The sequence below is a fragment of the Trachemys scripta genome, chromosome 3, assembly GCF_013100865.1.
Source record: "Trachemys scripta elegans isolate TJP31775 chromosome 3, CAS_Tse_1.0, whole genome shotgun sequence".
Lineage (NCBI taxonomy): Eukaryota > Metazoa > Chordata > Testudines > Emydidae > Trachemys > Trachemys scripta.
The window spans coordinates 90,585,412-90,608,618 of NC_048300.1; the positions used below are offsets into that span (position 1 = coordinate 90,585,412).

At 39.0% G+C, this 23,207-nt stretch overlaps 1 protein-coding gene across 1 annotated transcript in view; it reads right to left on the reverse strand.

The window, feature by feature from the left end:
• SCAF8 (SR-related CTD associated factor 8) overlaps nucleotides 1-23,207 on the reverse strand; it is a gene marked incomplete in the record, with an annotated part of 87,224 nt that overhangs the window by 59,745 nt on the left and 4,272 nt on the right. The window contains 1 exon segment of the mRNA XM_034765349.1: nucleotides 2,784-2,867. Coding sequence (XP_034621240.1) covers nucleotides 2,784-2,867 — 84 coding nt within the window.

Below are 23,207 nucleotides of genomic sequence, written 5' to 3' on the forward strand. Positions count from 1 at the left end.
GTGCTGTTTTTTAATTATAACATTACTTTTTATTATATCATTTAGCATTAATTACATGCTCTTCTTCAGGTGTAGGAAACGCACTCAGAGAAAAGTCATATTTCCCAGACCTGAAGAAGAGCTCTGTGTAAGTACCGTATATACTCGATCATAAGCTGGTTCATTTAAAAGCCGACACCCCCCCCCAAGTAAAAATGGAAATTTTTTTATAACCCATTCATAAGCCAACCCTATAATTCAGGGGTCAGCAAACTTTGGCTCCTGGACCATCAGGATAAGCCGCTGGTGGGCCGAGATGGTTTGTTTACCTCGAGCGTCCACAGGCACAGAGGTAAACCTAAGTAAACAAAGTGTCCCGGCATGCCAGCTGCTAACCCTGACGGGCCCAGTAAATTTGGGGGGGGGGGGGGGGGGAGAGAAGCTGGGAGTCAGGGGAGTAACCCCTATGACCACTCCCCACATGACCCCACCCCTAGCCCAGGACCCCCACACTCTCCCCATCCCACCTTATCTGGGGTGGGCTGGGGAAGATGTCTCTGACCCGGCTGGAGCTGCTCCGGCAGGCTGGGCCTGCTCCAGTGGGCAAGACCGGGCGGCGCGGCCGCAGCCTGCTCCGGCGGGCCGGGCGGTGCAGCCACAGCCTGCTCCAGGGGGCCGGGCGGCGTGGCCAGAGCTGCAGCCTGCCAGCCCCGGAGCTGCAGCTGCTTTGGGAGGAGAGCAGTGTGGCCACAAGCGGAGAGACTCTGGCTCCGCCTCTTCCCTTCTGTCTCTGCTGGCTGTGCTGCCTCTCCTTGCTCCCTCTGTTGGGGAGTGGGGCTGTGCCCCACCTCTCCCTCTCTATACCAGTTCATAAGCCGACCCCCTTCTCTGGTGCTTCCTTTTTACTAAAAAATTCGGCTTATACACGAGTATATACGGTACTTGAAAGCCTGTCTCTCTCACCAATAGAAGTTGGTCCAATAAAAGATGTTACCTAACTCACCTGGTCCCTCAAGTATTATTATTACTAACCACTTAGTTTAGCAGCTATTAAGTGTTGCATCACACAAACTGCTGTTTGGTCAAAATTTGCAGCATTTCCGGTACACTGCAAACCATACGTTACATAGAGTTCTTGCTTCTTCCTCAATCTCCAGCTGTTCATTCCATTCCCCTGCTGTCATGCCACTACCTCCCTCTGACTGCCTCCCTAGTCCAGGTGTCACTAATTTCCCTGACACCAAATCACCTCTGAATACTCAGAGTAAAAATTCAGTTGCCAAGGCTTAAAATAATGTCCCCCTTGCTTTTTTATACTCTCTCTCTCATATTTTTTCTCCAATTTTTCTTTCTTCCAACTGCATAACATGCATCTTTTCCTCCATTTTTCAATGCTGTTTTCTAATTTTTTTTTTCCATTTAAGGATGTAAAATCTTACTCATATACTAACAGTTCTATAATTTGTATTCAATCAACATGAAAATAAAACCCCACAAATGCTGAATACTGTGCCACCCCAAAAAGTATTTTAGAATTCTGTGACTATGAAAAAGAGGGTATAATTGTGACTATTACACATCCTTAAAGTGCACTTCTATTCAGAGGTGCTGGAACAGTTTGTATAGTGGAGGTGCTGAAACCCATTGAACCAAACTGTAAACTTTGTATATAATGGAAACCACTTCAAGCCAGGGGGTGCAGCAGCATCCCCAGTTCCTGCATCTGTGCTTCTATTCTGACAATATAAAGGTGGCTTTGTAGGTTTTGATCTTTATTGTATTTCACAAATTTGCAGTTAAAAAGTAGAAAAAAATCTTTAACTTCTAGACCTGTACACTCATGTTAGGCTCTAAGGGCTTGTCTCCACTTACCGTGGATTGACACTGCAACGATCGATCCACCATGGGTCAATTTAGTGGGTCTAGTGAAGCCCCACTAAATTGACCACCGATACTCTCCTGTCAACTCTGGTACTCCACCGGATTGAGAAGCATAAAGTAAGTCAACCCAGCACGGTGTACATACCACAATAAATCAAACTAAGGTACGTCGACTCCAGCTACGTTATTCATGTAGCTGGAGTTGCATAACTTAGGTCGACTTAGCCCCGTAGTGTAGACCTGCCCTAAGAGTCAACCTAAGGTCTTTCTTTCTCACACATCGCCACCAGTAGCAAAAAATGTTAAGCCAAAACAAGGCCGTCAGCTAAACCTGTAAAACCCCATTACTTATCATACCAGCCAGGGCCAGCTCTGGCTTTTTGGCTGCCCCAAGCCAAAAAAAAAAAGGGGGGAGGGGGAGCGGCCAGAATGGGAAAGCAAAAAAAAAAACCTGCGGCGTGGCCGGAGCACAGGTGCAGGGGGACCGGCTAGCGGGGGGGGGAGGGGGGGGAAGGAAGGAGGAGGGGAAGGGAGCGGACAGGAGAGAGAAAGAAGGGGGGCGGCCAGGGCTACAGCCGGGTGCTCCGGTCGGCGGGGAGGATGGATGAGGACTGCCCTGCCGGGCTTGCTGCAGGGCGCTCCTGTCCTCCACGCCGCTACCCCATACTGGGCAGCCGGAGCAGAACAACAACAAAACAGCGGCCGGCTGCCCTAGGATTGGGCGGAATGCCGCCTCATTCAATCTGCTGCCCCAAGCACCAGCTTGCTCGGCTGGTGCCTGGAGCCGGCCCTGATACCTGCCCATAACTTGGAGAAGACATACAGAATGAAAAAAGTTATTAGCAAATTCTGCATTTTATCAGGTTATTTAAAAAGTAAAAATAGCAGTACTGAAGAGAAGTAAAAAACAGTCAATTCCTTACCTTTATAGCCTTGATTGCTGCCTTGGTGATCTGTGTCATTTTAGCCTTAGAAATAGGTGGTTTGTATTCATTTAGCGAGTACAACTGGAGGGGGAAAAAAAAGGCAAGAGCTTTGTAAGAAGAAAGTAAAGAATTCACCTATCTCAATGGGAAGTTAACGTTGAAAATTTATGCCTTTGTGCATTCCATACTCACCCTGAAGGGGTTAACATAGGCCAGATAGACCAATTAACCTATTAGGCTGCAAAGGGGAGGCAGGAGGGGAGAGAGAGACATTTAGGCTGAGAGGAAAACCCTAATCAAGGGAAGCTCACTTGTACAGGAGCAGGCAGCGCATCAATAAAGTGAGGGAGCTGGTAGCAGAAAGTCACTTTCTCTGGGAGGAGAGAGAGAAAGGGATTTCGAACCAAAAAGAGGGGCTTGGCTAGAAGACTGGAGAATGTGAGCCTGGGATAGGCAAGGTAGAAACTAGTCCAGGGGAGTGGCAGGAAGGTTTGTGGTTGTTCAGACCCTTGCTGCTGGATACAGAGCCGTGAATCAGAACCCTGAGTAGAGGGCAGGCCTGGGTTCACTTACCAACCACTGAGTGAGTGGCACAATCTGGGCAGAGAACTTGGAGGCTGTCTGGGACCATGCATTCTACCCACAGAGGGAGTGGCCCAGCAAGGACAGACGACTTAAGGACCACATGGGACAGTGAGGAAGACGCTGATAGTACACTGTAAGAGGAGGACTACTGTGACTTGGCTGGAGGGCTAAACCCATGAAGACGAGGCAAGACAGCTCCTAAGGAGCAAGAGAGGAACTACAAGAAGTGGGCATCAGGCTGAAAAAGCTAATCCCCAGAGCAGCCAGGAGGACGTACCTCCAAGCACTGAGTAAAGCATCTAGTTACAGCCCCTTAAAAAAATAGTTGAATTTCAAATAATTTAGGCATGCAATTGAATGCATTTGAGCATGCAGTTATGCAATTTAATCAAGTAACTGCATATACAGTGGATCATGCTTCCCTGAGTGATACTAAATTCAATAGTAACTTTAATAACTAGAAGTAGACTGTATTCCATCCTCTGTATTTGCACACACATCCCATTGTCAGTAGTGATCCAACAAAACACAGCTTATCAGAGGTTTGCTGTGGACTTAGGTCAGTATGTAATCATAATTTTGTAGTCATGACTGATGGACCATAATTAAAAATATAATCCATCCCTCTCCCCTGAACAAATTGGACATCCATACTCCAACGCCATTTACTTGCTTTAAAAGCCTCAAGCCATTCATAGTTAACCATCTCTACATTCATTTTCTTTTCTTCTTTCTCCCGTACTCTCTGTGCTACCAGATGTAAGATAGTCAGATATTGTGATGTTTTTTATACTCGTAGTAGCAGATCTGGAGCCAAGCCAGAAATAGAATGCCAAGCCAGAATGCTTTACAACTGGCTTAAACTGTGACCTAGAATCAATCTACAATATGTCAGCTCTTCTTTCAATTTACACATCTATTTACAGTTAGGCCTTGGCTACACTTACCCGCTAGTTCGGCGGCTGGCAATTGAACTTCTGGGTTCGACTTATCGCGTCTAGTCTGGACGCGATAAGTCGAACCCGGAAGTGCTCGCCGTCGACTGCGGTACTCCAGCTCGGCGAGAGGAGTACCGCGGAGTCGACGGGGGAGCCTGCCTGCCGCGTGTGGACCAAGGTAAGTTCGAACTAAGGTACTTCGAACTTCAGCTACGTTATTCACGTAGCTGAAGTTCCGTACCTTAGTTCGAATTAGGGGGTTAGTGTAGACCTGGCCTTAGACAGTCTGCCTCAATGTTTTATACGAAATAACTATTTTAAAGAATGTTAAGGTTGCAAAGTCTAGCACTCAAAAGCCAGGAAATGGCTGCATTAAAGTTGCCTGTGCAAACTGAATTTGCCCCCTTGTACATATATATGCATTGTGGTCTTCAACTGCATGATCATTTCTTATTTCTTTTGGATGTAACTTCCTAGATTTCTTTAATAACTTTAAAATTCAAAAACAAAAATTCCATCATGTGGAATCATATTGATTCCCCCCAGAGGTCATCAGAAGGACTGGAATGTTTAGACAAACAGCAAAGTCCTCTTCCACTTGAGCTACTGGAGAAAAAGTAAGAGTAATAACAGGAAGAGTCGCTATGTGGCCCAACTACTAGAAAGGAATAGAGAGACACTTTGCTGGTAGGTTTCAAGTCAAGGTTCTAAAGGGGAGAGCGTTTTCTTGTGTCCCTGTCTCCCTCATGCCTCTCCCTGTCCCCTTCCGTTCTTATCCCCCCACTCAACTCCTGCCCATCCCACCCTACTGGTGTATCTCCCTTGGCTCTTTTCAACCCGCCGCTCAATCCATTAAAGTCAGTCTCTCTTTCTACAATTACAACCAAAGTTTGATACAGTTCATATTTTCTGTTTTAGATTTTGTAACATCAGAGAAATAAAAAGGGGACCTGAAAGGGACTTCTCTCATGCCAACAGCCAAATTCAAAGCTGTATCTCTCTTGCGACAGTTGGGTGCACTGTCAACAAATGTATCTGCAGCTGTATTTGTTATGCCGTTCTAGCTGTTATTAACAACAGCTGTTCCACACAAAAAAACACAAATCCTGAACTCAATTCTTTCCAGATAAGGAGAAAAGCATTTGAACTATTTTTCCTTAAATATTTATATAAAGTTTAAGTCTGCACATTAAAACACACTTTGTTTTGATAATGGACTATAATTTAGACAACTGGTGTATTATGTCCCCAATGCACTATCTAACAGATTGCAAGCCTTCTGGAACAAGAAAATTATTTTCCTCTCTGTGTAGTTCAGCACCAGGGATGTACACAGTCCCATGATATACACTTTTTTTTTTGCAATTTTACCAAGTTTAATTTAAGATAACAACTGTTTGTTTTTTAATATGTTCTGTTATATTCCTTATAAGTGAATTGAAAACTAAGCTTTATATTCCATTCAACTAGGAGTACCTCACAACAATCAGCAGCCCAGTATTATTCAAATAAAAAGAGGGATAATATAGCCAGCGGCCACTTTAATCTTTACTACAGAGGTGTCCTAACTTACATAGCAGCCTTCCTAAATGGTTGTTGGCAGCATGTGTGATCTTAGTTATATTTGTGCCAAGCTGAGATATTATGCCACCAATACACAACTGGGAATGCTGCTCTAACTGTTCTACTCAGACAGCACAATTCTCTGTTAGGTTGCTCAAACTGCCCTGCTTGGATGCAGGTTCAGACCTAAGACTCTTGGCAAGTCTCCAGTGTGGTACTTCATTGGTCAAAGTTTACTTGTTCTTGGCTAAAAGGCTAAGATGCACTGATGCAAACATTTGGCTGTCAACTAATTATAATCTACGTAACTATAGTATTACTAGGAGGAAAAATAATAATCTTAATACAAAAAAATTATTAGATCGCTTTACTTCCAAGTCTTGTGGATGTCTTCTATTCTGATGACTGATTCTCAGAGGTTTTTTCCTTAGAAACAATACATTTTACAACTTCTCTCTCTTAAATACACACCCATAACCAGGGTGGATAAAAAAAAAAAATCAATGATTTTTAAAAAAAATAAAAAAATAAAAAAAAAAAACAGATTTTTTTGATAAAATGCATTTTGAGGAAAAAACCTATCTAAAGATAGTTTTAATTAAGACACATTATAGCTCAAAGATATCATCATGGAATAGAGATTATAAATTCTAATTCTATAGTATGAGACAATATATTCATGTAATGTTTAAGAAAAGTTTTGTAAATGAGTTCTAATCGTTTGTGAATTAGGGGACCCAGTCTTATGGGATTCCAGGGGCTTCTGTATAGATTATTGAGGTTAATCTTTTTATCCACCCAATGGGACTCAGAGCTCAGTCTAGAAGATACCATCAGAGATGCTTAGTTTTGCAGTTCTCAAACTGTGGATTTGTGTCTCCAGCGATAACATACTTGTTAACAGCAAAAGTGTTTTAAATAAATAAATAAATAGTATAGAGGTGAGAAATAACAGACCTCAACCCTATTGTCCCTCTGCAAATTTGTGTACACAGAGTCAATCCCTTACCTTTCCCTAAAAGTGCAAAGTTTCAAAAAGTTCAATGAATAGAAGATTGTTGGGGGCAAATTAGATCTGGACAAGGAGAAGTCTGGAGATGAATGTGAGAAGGGAGGAACAGGCAGTAGAAACAAAAGTGAAACTGTTTGAGCGGCATATTCCAGAAGTCTTGAGGTCTTTCTGAGTGTAGCCTTCATTGATTTGAGATATATCATGCCATTCTCTCACTAGAAGGTAAAACCTATAATGGCAAAAGGCCGTAAAAAAGACCCAGTTTGGGAATATTTTAATGAAGTTCCTCTACCTGTGGGTAAGACAGGCATGCATGCAAAATGCAAACAGTGCAACAAAGAAATGCAAGGCCTGGGTTGCCCGAATGAAACAACTTCATGAGAAGTGTTCCTTCTCAGGAGGAAGCTGCGTTGAAGATGATGAAAGGAACATGTCTGAACATGCAGGATCTCCAGGTTGGTAAACTTTTTTATTTCATACTTCTTTCTTAGGGACTGCATGTCTTCCTTCTGGGCTGTTCTTGAATTCTCATGTTTAAGCAAAAAATATAGTTGTTACTCTATGGTACTATCATTTTAGAATGCAGTTGTGATAAAAAATAAATAATTAAAATAGGCAGATCTTCCTTTTACAATTTCACCTTAAAAGTAGTATTGAGTGTAAGTGAATGCAATGAGTAATACTAAATGAGCAGTATGGAATAATAAATGACTGCATTGACTTATTTTGTTTAGGAGAATCCATCTTCAACATACAGGATTCTGAAGACTATCCACCTTCAAGATCACCATCATTTTCTATAGTTTCAGAGTTATTTGCCAATGATAGCGTTTCAGTCACACCATGTATATCACATAGCCACAGTATATCACCTGTAGCAAAAAGAAAAACCAATCTCCATCATCCAGAAACAACCACAGATAGGTTTGTGATAAGAACCAGCAGATTATAAAAAGAGGTAATTGATGAAAAAATTGCCCGGTTTGTTTATGCAACAAACTCTCCTTTCCGTATGATTGAGAATCCACACTTCATTAACGTGGTTCAGTCATTAAAACCAGGATACAGTCCACCCAACACAGCAGATGTTGCAGGCAAATTACTGGATAAAGTGTATGAAAGAGAAATTGAGCAGTGTGCAAAAGGTCTAGAGAGTAAAATTGTTAACCTGAGTCTTGATGGGTGGAGCAATGTCCACAATGATCCTGTTGTATGTGCTTGTGAGACAACAGAAGAAGGGAATGTCTTCCTAACAGAAACAATTGATACATCAAGAAATGCACACACAGCAGCATACTTACAGGAAGTACCAATAAAAGCTGTAACAAACTGTGAAAAAAATTCAAATGTCTAATATGCAGCTTGGTCACAGACAATGCTGCAAATGTATCCAAGATTAGAAGAAATTATTTAGAAGAGATTCCCAAGCTAATAACATACGGTTGCACTGCTCATTTGAAGCACCTCCTAGCTAAAGATTTCAGTGTTCCAGAAATAAAGGCTAATGTTGTTGACATTGCAAAATACTTCCGTTACAACCACTTTGCATCAGCTTCTCTGAAAAAAGTGGGAGGAACCATGCTAACTCTCCCACAAGACGTGCGATGGAACTCAGTAGTGGACTGGTTTGAGAACTATATCAAGAACTGGCCTAATCTGATGACAGTTTGTGAACAAAATCGTGAAAAAATAGATGGCACAGTCACAGCCAAAGTTCTCAACATTGGGCTTAAGAGAAATGTTGAACACGTGCGGAGTACCCTGAAGCCTATTTCTGTAGCCTTGAACAAAATGCAGGGAAATAGCTGTTTTATTGCTAACGCTGTTGAAATTTGGAAGGAACTGAGTGAGATCTTAACAAGAGAAATATGCAATGACAGAGTTAAATTACAAGCATTAAAAAAAATGAATGGGACAAGCACTATCTCCAGCTCATTTTCTTGCAAATATTCTCAATACTCGGTACCAGGGTCAAACCTTAACTGCTGAAGAAGAGGAGTTGGCTATGACATGGACATCCAGCAATCATCCCTCCATAATGCCAACTATAATAAACTTCAGAGCTAAGGGTGAACCATTCAAGAAATATATGTTTGCTAATGATGTTTTAAAGAAAGTCACACCAGTGAACTGGTGGAAATCACTTAAGCACTTGGATTCAGAAATTGTTGAAGTGATAATCTCACTTTTAACAGCAGTAGCTTCTTCTGCCGGAGTAGAAAGAATATTTTCTTTCTTTGGACTAATTCATTCCAAACTGAGAAATCGTTTGGGACCTGAAAAAGCAGGAAAGCTTGTTTTTCATTTCCAGATTATGAACAAACAAGAAAATGAAGGTGAAGACGACTGAGTTAGTTGCAGAAGCCAATATTTTAAGTTTCTCATGTTGACCTGGCTGACACAGTCGATTTAATTTTTATTTTTTTTTAATATTTCATTTAACTATTTTAGTTAAAAACAATTTTAACAAAAACAAACCCGATTTTAAAAAACTTGAATGCTTAATTAAATTCAAAAATTCATATGCTTGTTTTGGTAAAATATTATGTTTGCTGTTGAAAAAAAAATCCAGAATACATAACGTTGTTTTAGTTAAATAAAACAATGTAAATGTCTGTTTGGTGATGTTCTCCTCCTAATACATAGAGCATGGCAAGAAAATCTTCAAAATATTTATGATTAACCTGTTGAATTGGAGAGGGTTTACCTACCAAAGACTTCATAAACATCCGTTTTAATTACCTTTGGTAAATGAAATAACCAATCATTCATTTTCTGATACAGCTGTAAAACTAATCTGAAAAGTTTTCAAAATAAATCACTTAAAAAATGTATAACGTGTACCTTCTAAAAATGAAATCTATCCCTATCTTTGAGTTGTGAAGAATATGTATTAAGGTTATAACAATCAACAAGAAAGCACTTTTATGTAGAAATCCATGATTAAATCGAGTCTTCCTGACTAGTGATGTAAATCATGTTTTAAATCAATTTGATTTCACCCTGCCCATCTGGTCAACTGCCTTCAACTTTACTGACAACAGATAAATAGTTACCTATTCTAGACTGTATTTTACTTAATAGGCAAATAAGTTAACAATCTTCCATTTTAGAAACAATCGTATTTTTCTATATAATGATATTTACATGTCATGAAAATCATAGATTTTCCATGTCAAAACAGAGAATACTAAATAGAAGCTGCTTGAGAAAATTTGGCCTATCCACTTTGACTCAACCTTTTTAGATGTCATGATGAAAATCTTTTCAGTTTTTGTGGCTTCCACAAAACTAACAAGAATCGGATCAATTTTAGTTTAGTGTTTCTTCAGAAAGCTATAAGCAGCAGCACAGTTCACTGTGTAGGACTCAAAATGGACCATGGAGGAGTAGTAGAATAATGGGATTCCCCCCAACATATATCACCAACCCAGCTGGATTCCTGGTAATTGGCTCCTGGAACCTCAGCTCCCACCTGAAACTAAACCCTAGGCCAGGGATCGGCAACCGGCAGCACCTGAGCTGATTTTTAGTGGCACTCTGCTGCCAGTCAGGGTCCCAGCCACCGGCCCCACTCAGCCCGCTGCCGGCCTGGATGGACAGAACCCCAGGCCGGCAGGGGCAGAGCAGGGCCGGCAGAAGGACCCTGGCTGGCAGGGGCCGTCGGATGAAACCCCAGATCGGCAGCGGGCTGAGCGGCTCAGCCCGGTGCTGGTCTGGGGTTCCGTCTGCCGCCCCCACTGCCTGTCTGGGTTCCGTCTGACGGCTCCTGCCAGCTGGGGTCCCAGACGCCAGCCCGCTCAGCCCGCTGCCAGTCTGGGGTTCTGTCCCCCTGTGAATGTAAAATGTATTACTGGCACGCAAAACCTTAAATTACAGTAAATAAATGAAAACTTGGCACACCACTTCTCAAAGGTTGCCGACTCCTGCCCTAGGCCAAAAAACCCATGCCCCAGCCCTTACACGCCTTTACGCATTTGTTGGGACATATGACAATGGACAGAGTTTGAGTGGTATCTTTGAAGATGAGAAATAACAGTTTCAGTCACTGAAAATTCAAATTCAAACTAATAAAAAGAATTCACACAATGTGTAATTAGACTAAAAAACTCACCGCCACAGGAAGTCATTGATACAAAGAATTTAGAAAGATTCCAAAAGGGAGTAGACATTTATATGGAAAACAAGAATATCCAAAGCTATAGTTAACAGGAACAAAAATTTGGGGAGGGATATGCTTCAGGGCTTAAGGATGAAACCTCACGTCTGGGGTAGATTATCCCACATCTGCCTACACATAAGGGTTCCTACACATTCCTGTGAAGTATCTGGTGTTGACCATTGATCCACTATGGCAATTCCTACAACTTATTTTAAATTACATATCACATTTAAAAAGTTTATGTGCAGAAGACCACATTAGCACTTGTTAGGCATATGTTGTATGGCACTAGGCCGCTAAAAGGATTAATTTCTTCCATATTTCAACATTACTGGAAAAATCACACCCAGTTATATGAACAGATGAAAATCACTTCTTCTCTGGTGTTTCAACACAGATGTAGTTGATAAGAAATATGAATGGAGTCAAGAAAACCTCATTGTCAGTCAGTGCTTTTTAATATTTTTCTAGCAAACTTCTACTAAGTGTAACACTGCAAATATGTGCTGGGATTCTTTTTTCCGCCCTAGAGAAGAATAAGCTGCCAGACATATATCTTGAAAAGTCCGCTCATGTACTCCCCAGTGATTGGTGGAGATTAGACCATTAATACCTGAAGAATTAAAGCTTTCATTTAAAAAAAATTTTTTTGAAGTGCCTAGCCATTATGGCCGCAAAGATAACCTTACAAATATGAAACAATGAAGTGATGTATTCTCAAGTCTTCAGATAGTACCAATGCCTCTGTTACTATCAGCAGCAAAGTGAAGTTAACAAGACACCAATTATCTGTTGTTATTCAGATTTCTGTGTGTGGCAATGAAATTTTAAGTCATGTCAATTTCATTCTGCTACTGCTGCTTGAGAACACAATAAGCAACACCCAGAAACTGAAACCATTTGCAGACGAGAACTGTTTCCCCATCCTCACAAAGGCTGGTGGAATTATTTATTTGTATTGGGGATGGCCCCAAAGAATCCAGTCATGGACCAGGACCTCATTGCTGTATGCACCATTCAAATGTTGAAGTACAGATCCACAAGAATCTGCATATGAGGAGTCTGAGAGGAAGTAATGTAGCAGATGCTCCTTCCCCTCATGTTTCTTCTGTACTGGGTTTGGATGGAGAGAAAGGGGTACACTCTTCCATCAGCCATAGAGGGGCAAAGGAAGGGATGTTTCATGTGTACCACAGGCCTGCTAGTAAATGCCGGATATCAACAAAAAAAACCCCACACAAGACATAAAAACTGGGCATGAGAACAGCAACCAGGGACTACATCCCAACACACACTATCCTTCCAGCAGTTGCCTTCAAACACAGCAAATATGTAACCCTCAATGAAAAAAACTTTTGTAAACACGGCAAATTATGTTCATGATTTGATGTAAAACCCTTATCAAACACTATATACTGAATATTAAGTAGATGTTTTCCTTTTTAGCTGTGCGTTTAATTCCATCTGAAAGTACATGCATTGAAAAACTGAGAAACATGTCTCAGTATATATTCACTCCTTGCATTTCAGCCCACCCCTACTTTTATCTTATTTCATACTTTTCTTTTTAAATGTAAGATCAGAATCCACATTTTAACTGAGTGTGTGGGGGATGTAGAACAGGACAGATAAGATATAGAACAGAGGTTCCCAAACAGTGATACGCGAGATATCTCTCGGGGATACGTGGTAGAAATTGCGTAATGGTGGATTTTTTTTTATTAAATATTTTATTTATTGCATTTTCATAATAGGCTACCCAGACAAAGCTTTAAAACTCTGAGAATTTGTTATTTAAAATACAGCAGCTAATTTACTTAAAGATGTACCAATGAGAACACAGATCCACAGAGACATTGACATACAGAGCCCTCACTTCCAATCACCGTATAGCACGGGTTCAGTTGCCCAGAAACTGTCCAGTCTAACTGAGCTCAGAACTGTGTCAAGGTTTTTTTTTTTTTTTTTTCCAATTGTATATGTCTCACTATAACTTTATCTGTACGTAAACAGTGAAATGTGGACAGATGGCTAAAGACAGATAGTGTTAAGAACAAGACAACGTATCAGTGATGAGAAGGGTAGGGGTACGCAGGCAGCTGAAGATCTGGAAAGGGGTACTCAATAAGAAAAGTTTGGGAACCTCTGATGTAGAGCTTGTACACCACTCTCCAATCTTTCGGGCAGCATGGTTTGGCAGCTTCCCTGCTGGATCTTTTTGACCATGCATTTCAAATGCCATATTTTTTTTAAAAATAGCATGAACTCTGGTTCACACAGCTTCAAAGAGTGTGGATTTTTTATTTGAATGTGCAATTCAGAGATTGCATGTTCATATTAACTGCACCAGGGCAGTTCAGGGTGAGGTAATTTAAATAATCGATTTTAATCATTCATAGATTTTTAAGACCAGAAAGGACCATTAGATCATCTAATCTGACCTCCTATATTCCATAGGCATAGATTTTTACCTAGTCACTTTTGTATTGAGCTCAATAACTTGTGTTTAGCTAAATATCTTCCAAAAGGACACAGGAGAACACACTATTTCCTTGGTAGTTTGGTTCAATGGTTAATCAAACTCGCTGTTGAAAATGAATGCCTGATTTCTAATTAGAATTTGTTTGGCTTCAATTTGCAGCCATTGGCTTTTTGTTATACCTTTCTCTGTTAGATTTCAGAGCAAATTAGTAACCAGTATTTTCTCCCCATGAAGGTACACACCGTAATCTCCTTTTTTGATAAACTAAATAGATTAAAACAACAAGGAGTTTGGTGGCACTTTAAAGACTAACAGATTTATTTGGGCATAAGCTTTTGTGGGTAAAAAACCTCACTTCTTCAGGTGCAATATATTTGAAGAAATTAGATTTTTTTTACCCACGAAAACTTATGCCCAAATAAATCTGTTAGTCTTTAAGGTGCCACTGGACTCCTTGTTGTTTTTGTGGATACAGATTAACACGGCTACCCCCGGATAAATAACTTAAGCTCTTTAAGTCTCTCGCTGTAAAGGCATTTATCCCAGCCCTCAAATAGTTTTTGTGGCTCGTTTCTACATCCTCTCCAATTTTTCAACATAAATTTTAAAATGTGGACATAAGAACTATATACAGTATTCTACTATCAGTCTCACCAATGCCATATATAGCAGGAAAATAATCTCCCTATTCCACTGTTTATACATCCAAGGCTCACACTAAACCTTTTTGCCACAGCACTGCATCGAGAGCGCATGTTCAGTTCATGCTCAAAATGAGTTGCTTTCTCACTATGACTCCTAAATCCTTTTCAGAGTTACTGTTTTTTTAGGATATAGTCCCCCATTCTGTAGGAACGGTCTACAGTTTTTGTTCCTAGATTAGGGCTGTCAATTAATCGCAGTTAACGAAAGCGATAAATGCAAAACAAATTAACTAGGTTAAAAAATTGTCATGACTAATTGCAGTTTTAATTGCACTGTTAACAACAGAATACCAATTTAAATTTATTATAAATATTTTTGGTTTTTGTGCATTTTCAAATATGTTGATTTCAATTACAACACAGAATACAAAGTGTATGGTGCTCACTTTATATTTTTTATTACAAATATTTGCTCTAGAAAAAAAGATAAAATAATGTTTTTTTCAATTCACCTCATACAAGTACTATAATGCAATCTCTTTATTGTAAAAGTTCAACTTACAAATGTAGAATTATTTTTTTCATAACTACACTCAAAAACAAAACAATGTAAAACTTACTCCCAAGTGAATTCTGTGCCACTGCATGCATGCATAATTAAAGAGCAGTGCGTTTCTTAAATGTTTTGCACAGGAAAAAAGCTTCTGCCAGAAAGTTGCTGCAGTTCCACCTTTTGCCCACCAGAGGGCGCTATTGCAATAGAACAGAGCAGCAGCTCCTGGCCAACTAGGGAAGAAAAAGAGTGCCTCCTTCACAGTGCCTGTCAGGCCAGGTCAGGAGTTGGAGACTATGGGGGGACGGATAGCATGGGGCTGCTGGGGGAGTCAGACAGCGGTTTCATAAGGGCTAGTGGGGAAGGACAGACAGGGGCAGGGGCTGAATGGGAGTGGAGCAGCAGGGCCACACTGGGACAGGGGAAGAGGTGCAGGGCCACATAGGGATAGGGGATGGCTGAGTGGGGGCACAGAGACAGATGGGGACAGAGGGAGGGGGTGCAAGGCCACATGGGGATGGGGGAGTGGGTGAGAGACACATGTAGACAGGGGGTGCAAGGACACATGAGGGTGCAGGAACACATGCAGACAAGAGCAGATGTGCCTGACTGAATGTGAGAGGCTAGGGGTCAGCCAGGGTCTGCATGGGGGAAGCTCCCTAACAATCCCCCCCCACCCCCAAAAAAATCTATTCCATACTTTTCTTACGCTATCCTACAACTCTCCAAGTTCACAGCCAGGCTCCTTCCCAGCAATTACTTCCCTCTCCCTCAGCTCCTCCGTTACCCCTGACTCCCCCAAGCCTCTGCACTGCATCTGAGGGGTGCGGGAAATACAATTCTGTATTATAGTTTAAATGAATTATTACTCAGAGTTCTGTATTAACATGCCCAGTAAGGAATCTATTTGTCAAAAAATATTCCCTGAATCTTTTTTGTTGTCTGTATTGTTACAGACATATTTGCTGACAGGTATTTTGAAATAAAAGACCAAAAATAATTGAAACTGGTGTGACAAAATATGCAGAATTTTGCAGAATCTGAAAATATTGTGCGCAGAATTTTTAATTTTTTGGCGCAGAATTCCCCCAGGAATAAACTCTAGAACCTACAAGTCCACTCGGTCCTACTTTTTGTTCAACCAATCACTAAAGCAAAATAGTTTGTTTACATTTATGGGAGATAATGCTGCCTGCATCTTATTTACAATGTCACCTAATAGTGAGAACAGGCGCTCACATGGCACTGTTGTAGCCAGCGTTGCAAGGTATTTATGTTCCAAATATGCTCAACATTTGTATGCCCCTTCATGCTTCGACTTGTAGGCTATAAAGTTTCACATTGTTTTGTTTTTGAGTGCAGTTATGTAAAAAAATTCTTCATTTCTAAGTTGCACTTCACAATAAAAAGATTCCACTACGGTACCTGTATGTGGTGAACTGAAAAATACTATTTCTTTTATTTTTTTACAGTGCAAATATTTGTAATTAAAAATATTATAGTGAGCAACATACCACTTTGTATTTTGTTCTGTAACTGAAATCAATATATTTGAAAATGTAGAAAAACATCCAAAATACTTATAATAAATTTAAATTGGTATTTTATCATTGTTTAACAATGCAATTAAAACTGTGATTAATTGCAATTTTTTAATCTCACAGTTGCAATTTTTTTAAATAGTTTGACAGTCCTGTCCTTGATGTTGTCCTTGTATTTGTCTGGGTTAAAAAACATTGTTTGAATGAGCCCAGCTTATCAAGCGACCCAAGTCACTCTGACTGCCTTTTCCTCATTATTTAGTATCACTATCTTTGATTCATCCACAAACTGTATTATCCGTAATTTTTTTATTAAAATAAAAAATACCATTGATAAAAATGTTGAGCAGCATCTGGCCTGTTATCAATCCCTGAGGACTTTTATTAGAAACATCCCCGTTCAATGATGATCCCCCCTATTGATAACTCTCTTTGAGATCTCTGTTAGCCAGTTCTCAATCCTTTTAACTTGTGCTTTGATATTATATAGTGTTCATTTTTAATCAGAAAGTTTTGTGGTACTAAGCCAAACTCTTTACAATAGTCTAAGTATATTACATCTAACTGATAATCTCAACAAAAAATGAAGTCAGGTTTATTTGACAAAATCTACTTTCCAAAAATCATGTTAGCTAGCATTAATTGTACATCTTTTCATTCTTTATAGATTAAAACCTATATCAGCTTTTCCATTATTTTGCAAGGGACTGATGTCTAACTAATTGCCCTATAATTGCCTGGGTCATCCCTCGTGCCCTTTTTGATTACTGGCACATTAGAAGAGTGTTTAATCTTCTGGAATTTACTTTGTATTCCAAGATTTATTAAAATGTATCCGCAGGCCAGATATCTCCTCACCCAACTCTTTTAGGGCTCTTGGGTGCAAGTTACCCAGGCCTGCTGATTTTAAAATGTTTATCCCTACTAACTAGATGCTGTATGACATCCTCACTTCATTACAAATGGAGGATCCTGATTGAAATCAACAATCTAAAAGGCTAATTTTAAGCAATATTTACAGTGGCGTTGTCAGTCTACAGTAAGAGTTTTCACTGGAGCAGCTACACCACTGGATGGTCATGAATAATTAAAATGTCCAAGCAAGTTAAATATCTTATTTTTAATTACTTGACAATAGCAAACATCAAAACTGCTTCCTTCTGATTTAGCATCACAAACATACTCTTTATGGAAGGACCCCAGTAAATGGCAAACAGATTTTTTTTCAAAAGGCCAAAAAAAGCCAAAGTTTGAGATTTACACATTTTTAACTTCTAGTTAAAAATGGCTGTTAGTTTCCAAGACAAGAAATGGTATAATATATTGATGCTATTTTAAAAACTAATTAATAATGCATTTTTAACATCACCTCCCTGGGGTCTCAGAAATCTGAATTTTACACTTCTTTGTTTCTGTTAGGGTGAATGACATCACAAATACAATACTTAACAGAAAAAAAAAGTGAAGTTCAGATTTCTTAAGATCTTGATATGGTGACTATCTCAAGTTTTATTAAAATTAGGAACGTATTAAATACCTAATTAAGAAAAAAACAAATATATCCAATATTTTGTTGATATTTATGTCCATAAAGATTTAAAAATAAACAAAGAGTATGAAAACTAAACACAATGAGATGGATAGGTAACGGGCAACATTTTACAGGGTGTTAATTCTGATGTTGTATCATGGGAATACTGCAATTCTTTCTTCCTTTCATCTCCTCCACATTTTATAAGTTCTTCTATTAGAACTTTTTCTTCCTTGGTCAGCAGCACTAGCAAGGACCAAGTACATATCTTCTCCTGAACTAATTCAGCAGCAGCTGAGGCCCATACTGTTCATGCACAGGACACTTTGTCTGGTGCAGTAGAAGCTGTTAAATAAAACTGTAAAATTATATCAGATTAACTCTGCTGTCCTGCACGTGCTACTGCGGAAGCATTGCATGCAGAAGAAAACAGCACAGAAGCAATTCAGGAGTAAGGGAAAAAGATGGGGAAGGAATACACACACAGAGCAAAAGGAGATAACGCACATACAATTACTATCTAAGTTCAGGACTGTGACACATGCACTGTGTTTTTGGATCTGTTTTCTCTGAAATGCGTTTGTTCTAAATAAATAATACTTTGCTTTATAAGGGCTTTTTGATTATTGGATATGATACCACTGTCATTGTTCTCAGAGAGAAAAAACAGCAGGTCCTGAACACAAGCCAGACCTCCTGAAGTAATCATGGGAGTACCAAGAGAAGGCAGACCAAGACCAGGTCTGAGAGTGGAAGAATTGAACATTTACTATACCTTGAAGAAAAAATAGCTTTCCTCTCCCATCCCCCCGTGACAACCTGGGAAGTTTATCTGGAAAGTGGTCAAGTGCCAATGCATCTCTGCTGCTGCTGCAGAGGCAGCAGAATGACATTTCCAAGAATCTGATCTGTATTCTGAGCAGCAAGAGTGAAACTGATCAGATTCTTTACATTTCAGTTCACCTCAGGTGAAAGTTATGGACAGCAGAGAGATAGACTGTCCTCTCCTACTGAAGGAGCACTCTGTAATGGGGTGAGAGAGATAAAAGATGTTCCTTTTCCACACCCACTACAACCAGCAGAGGACTGAGACTGATGAAACTTTGAACAAACACACAATCTTTCAACAATGAAATATACAAGAATTGAATTGGTTTCACTCTTTCTACTGATTATGGAGCAGTAGCTAAAATGATCAAAAGCTTTAATCTCATTTTGCTACAAAAAAACTGAGCATCAGCATCAGAGGAAAGCAAAAGGAGGGAGGCAAGGAAGACAAAAAAAGATCAAAACACACCACAGTTTGGAGAAGAAAGTGGAGTTCCTCTCTCTAGAAAGCAGAGGATGTAGAAGAGTGGTAAATGCATCTTTTCACAGTAGGCAGACTGAGGAGAGAAATGTGGAACTCCTTGCTTTCTCAGCAGCCAAGGAAGCATTCTCCAGATGTGCCTGATACATCAAGTCAAAAGATACATAAACTCTCCAGCAGGGTCTAAGAATAATGTCTTAGTGAGAAGCAAATCTGTTCCCTCCCCACACCTAAAAACAGTTTTCAAAAGGCTCTGGGTTTATCTCTGCCCATGGGCACCACTGGCTCCCCTTCCCCGATACATTGTATCATTCCCTACTTAGTGCATTTTTCAAGCTCTAACTTCTAAGTTTCTTCACCATCTCTTGGCTTCCATTTGTAAACAAGCTACTTCAGTGCTTTCTAGACTTCAGCATTAAATGTACAGAAAAGTTCAATTCATGACTTAAGTTTCCACAGTTTTATGTGCATTCGTTCAGTTTTCTAGGGTACTATAGTTAAAAGACCAGCCAAAAATAATCTGACAACTGCTTACTTCCATAGGTCAAGCTAGAACGTGATTTTTATCTTTCTAAAATTCGGGGGGGGGGGGGGGGGGGAGAGGTCCTGAATTTTTTTTTTAAATTACAATAGCACTGCAGAAAACATGTGACTAGTCCAGGGTGCAGTGGAGGTGTTGATAGAAGAAAAACTGCATCATGTGAGAAAACTTATGGCAAAAGCAGGGGTTCTTTACACCTCCAACTAAAGCATGGAGAAAGCACTGCATCGCTAAAGACCAAAAAAGCTAAGAAAATACATGTTTAAAGAAACATACCCAAAGATTTATCAACAGTTACTGAACCAAAAATGCTATATACAGGCAACTGATTAACTAGCAAGTAATTAACAATTAATTCACTGTGTGCATTTTGTTGATGAATCTGAAAAATAATCATTATGGTGTGATGACTGCATTTCCTCCACCATCCCCCAGCATCTTACTTAGTGCTCCCTTTGGCCAAACCAAAGGCTGTTCAAGACTTCATCTTAAGATGATGAACTACATAAGGACTATCATTTTTATTGCTAATAAGTACTGGACCCTCAAAACTGAGGTCTTTTACATGACCATAAACATGATTCTTTTCCAAAAGCTATATCAGAGATCAGGAGGTACATATGGAGGGACTTAGAAACAATGCACAGCATCTAAATTACCCGTGTCGGCCAAACACACTTCTAAACTTGTGACTGTAGGATCAATTGTTATTGAAAATATATTTTTCGGTAAAGATAATAAAAAAAGACAGAACAGAGTCCACGCCATGATGGAACCAAACGATACGATTCCTTAATCTCATTATACTTTGCTTTAAATGCACCATTAGCTTGAAACAGTTTAAGATAAATGAATCAGAACTATCTTCAGGTCTTATTCCTACCACTGAGTCTTTTTGACAATATTTATGGTTTCCTGTTGTACATTTTTCTCCCCTTTAGCTGTATGGAAAAACACACAGAACCACACACAAAACAACAGGGGAAAAAAAATAGCGATTCTGTCTACACAAAGCATTGACAAATGAAAAAAAAACAATTCTGAAAAAATATCTAATATTTTTCAGTTTTAGTAATCTTAGGTTACTTGTAGTAACAGTACTTAAAACAATTCAAACAAGTGTAATTTTTAAGTTGACAGTGTACTTTTCACATTAGCTCCTCCAATAAGCAGTACAATACAATAGTAGGCCAAGTGACACAATCAACCACACTTTACGATTAGAAGTTAACCATTCCACAAATTGCTGATGCAACAAGTGGAAGGCCAATTATCATAAAGGACAAGATGTTTTTAGAATTGATTTTCCAAAACATCAAATATTCAACATCAATATTTTTGGTTTTGCTACAGCTACCCTTTTACACAATTCCAATACTAGAGCCATTCTAAAGGACCAGGGTGAGGGTCTGTAAATTCAAATTACTTACCCCCCCCCCTTTTTTTTTTTTAAATGTGCTGAGAAAGGATAAGCAACTTTTAACGATTTTCTAAAATTAAACAGACAAGCTTTGGGGATTATTTTTAACATAAAGAAAAACAAACAAGCCAACAAAACACAGCATGCACGGGCAGTGAGATTTTAGAAAAGGGAGCAGAAAGAGAGAGTCATAGCCATGTCTCTGTGTGTGCACCCTAAGTTAGAGATGTTTACAAATGTTAAGTACACAGATTCTAGGCTTGGTTGTAGAACAAAGCAGAGTGGGGCAGTACCCTCTTTAAAGCCTATATCTGCAAGACCCTAAAGTTAATTGATGTTTAATGGGACACAATCAACTTAAAAAAAAATCATATTTCTGTCTGAAATTATTTTTACAAGTAATACTTACGGTATTACCGAAAAAATAGAGAAAAAAATTAAACTGTTCCAGTTTATTTATATTCACATTTAACAGTAATTTGTGAATACCCATTTTCATTTTTCTATGTAAATTAGACCCAATCCTGCAAATATAGACAACATGCAGAAGTTTATTCATGTTAATCCTACTGACTTACTAGGACTATTAACTTGGGAAAAATTAACCACATGCTTGCTTAGTCAGTTCCCCATCTGCTCCCCCACATTCCTGTAGATTTTTTTTACTCAACAATAGAGGAGAAAGACATTTTAAAAGTAGGAGTATATTATTGTAAAAGCACAAAAATTGCAGAGGAACTCAGGAACAAGTATAGTACCTGATACTACTTTCCACTGATAGTTGGAAAGTAACTAGGAGTTCAGTTGATGGAGTCCCTTTAAAGTTGAACTGAAATAATATTTTTAAATAAATTTATAAATTAGTTTCTGATTATCCCCCCTTTTGGTGCAGGAACCTCGTATGTGTGCTTGCCTTGAGTACATCTCAAATCTTGACTAACAAAATACTTTCCTAGACTTTAAATTATAAATGACAATATTTTAAAAATAAATTAAAAGATTTTTTTCTTCCAAAAGCTCTGGCTCTGAGACTTGTGTGTCTCAGAGGAAACATCAGTGCCACAACTGATACCCAAAGGAAAACAATCCTTTAAGCAGTAGTGATGTCAAATGAGGTAGAGGACATAGACTGTTGAAAATATGAAACTCAGCAAGAGAAAGGCAAACTGATTTTAAACTAGCCTTGCAAAATGTTATTTTTCCATTGACATAAGCTATGAAAATTAACTTTGTTTGGAAAGTAAAAATCTCATTAGCTATTTCATCATATCAAGGGTGGATGAGCATGTTTTTTTATGTAAATTGGTAAACTTCTAGGATTTTGCAAAGTTGTTTTAAATAACTGTGATACAAAAGTGTACTCTTCATTTAAATCTACACCTGTATTCTAATGAAGATTTGGGATTTTAGAGCCTGCGAAGTGCACTTACTATCATGAGTAGCACCTCTAACTATAATCCAACTACTCATAATAGTAGGAATTACTCCACTAGGAAATATTTGCAGAAAAAGGCCTTCATCCTTAAAAACAAACAAAAGGGACAACAACAAAAAACCAAAGAAAAATGTCTCTTAATCAAATCTAATGTCATTGTTAACCACTTCAACGCTGAATGAAAAACCAGATACATGCAATATAAGACCTTGTCCACTGTATGTATTGACCTTCCATTCATGTGAAGTCAAGTTAAACTATAAGCTTGCACAGCCGCTTTTCATTTTGGTTTTGATTTGAGACCCAAATACAACTCCCTCCTCTGTGAGAGAGGGGAAAAAAAAAAAAAAGCCACCACACAACTAAAAAATGTTAGATCAGTGGACCTAATATTTTACATTTGTTTAAATGCTATTTCTGAGCTGTCACCTGATTTTAACCAGTAAGTTACATAAACCAATGTAAAGTTTTTAATGAAACTGCAGAAGTGAAAGCATTTCTGAGATCCTTCTACAATTTTAGCCCATGGCATCAGCTGCCAATCTGCCTCTACTTTAAGTCAATGTGACCAAAATAGAAACACCTACCACAATGATGGGAAAATAAATAAATGTGACCTTAAAATATAAACATAAATAAAATGCACTTTTTAAATGTAAAGTATAATAAATTTAACTAGTATATTACCACAAATATTAAGGAGTT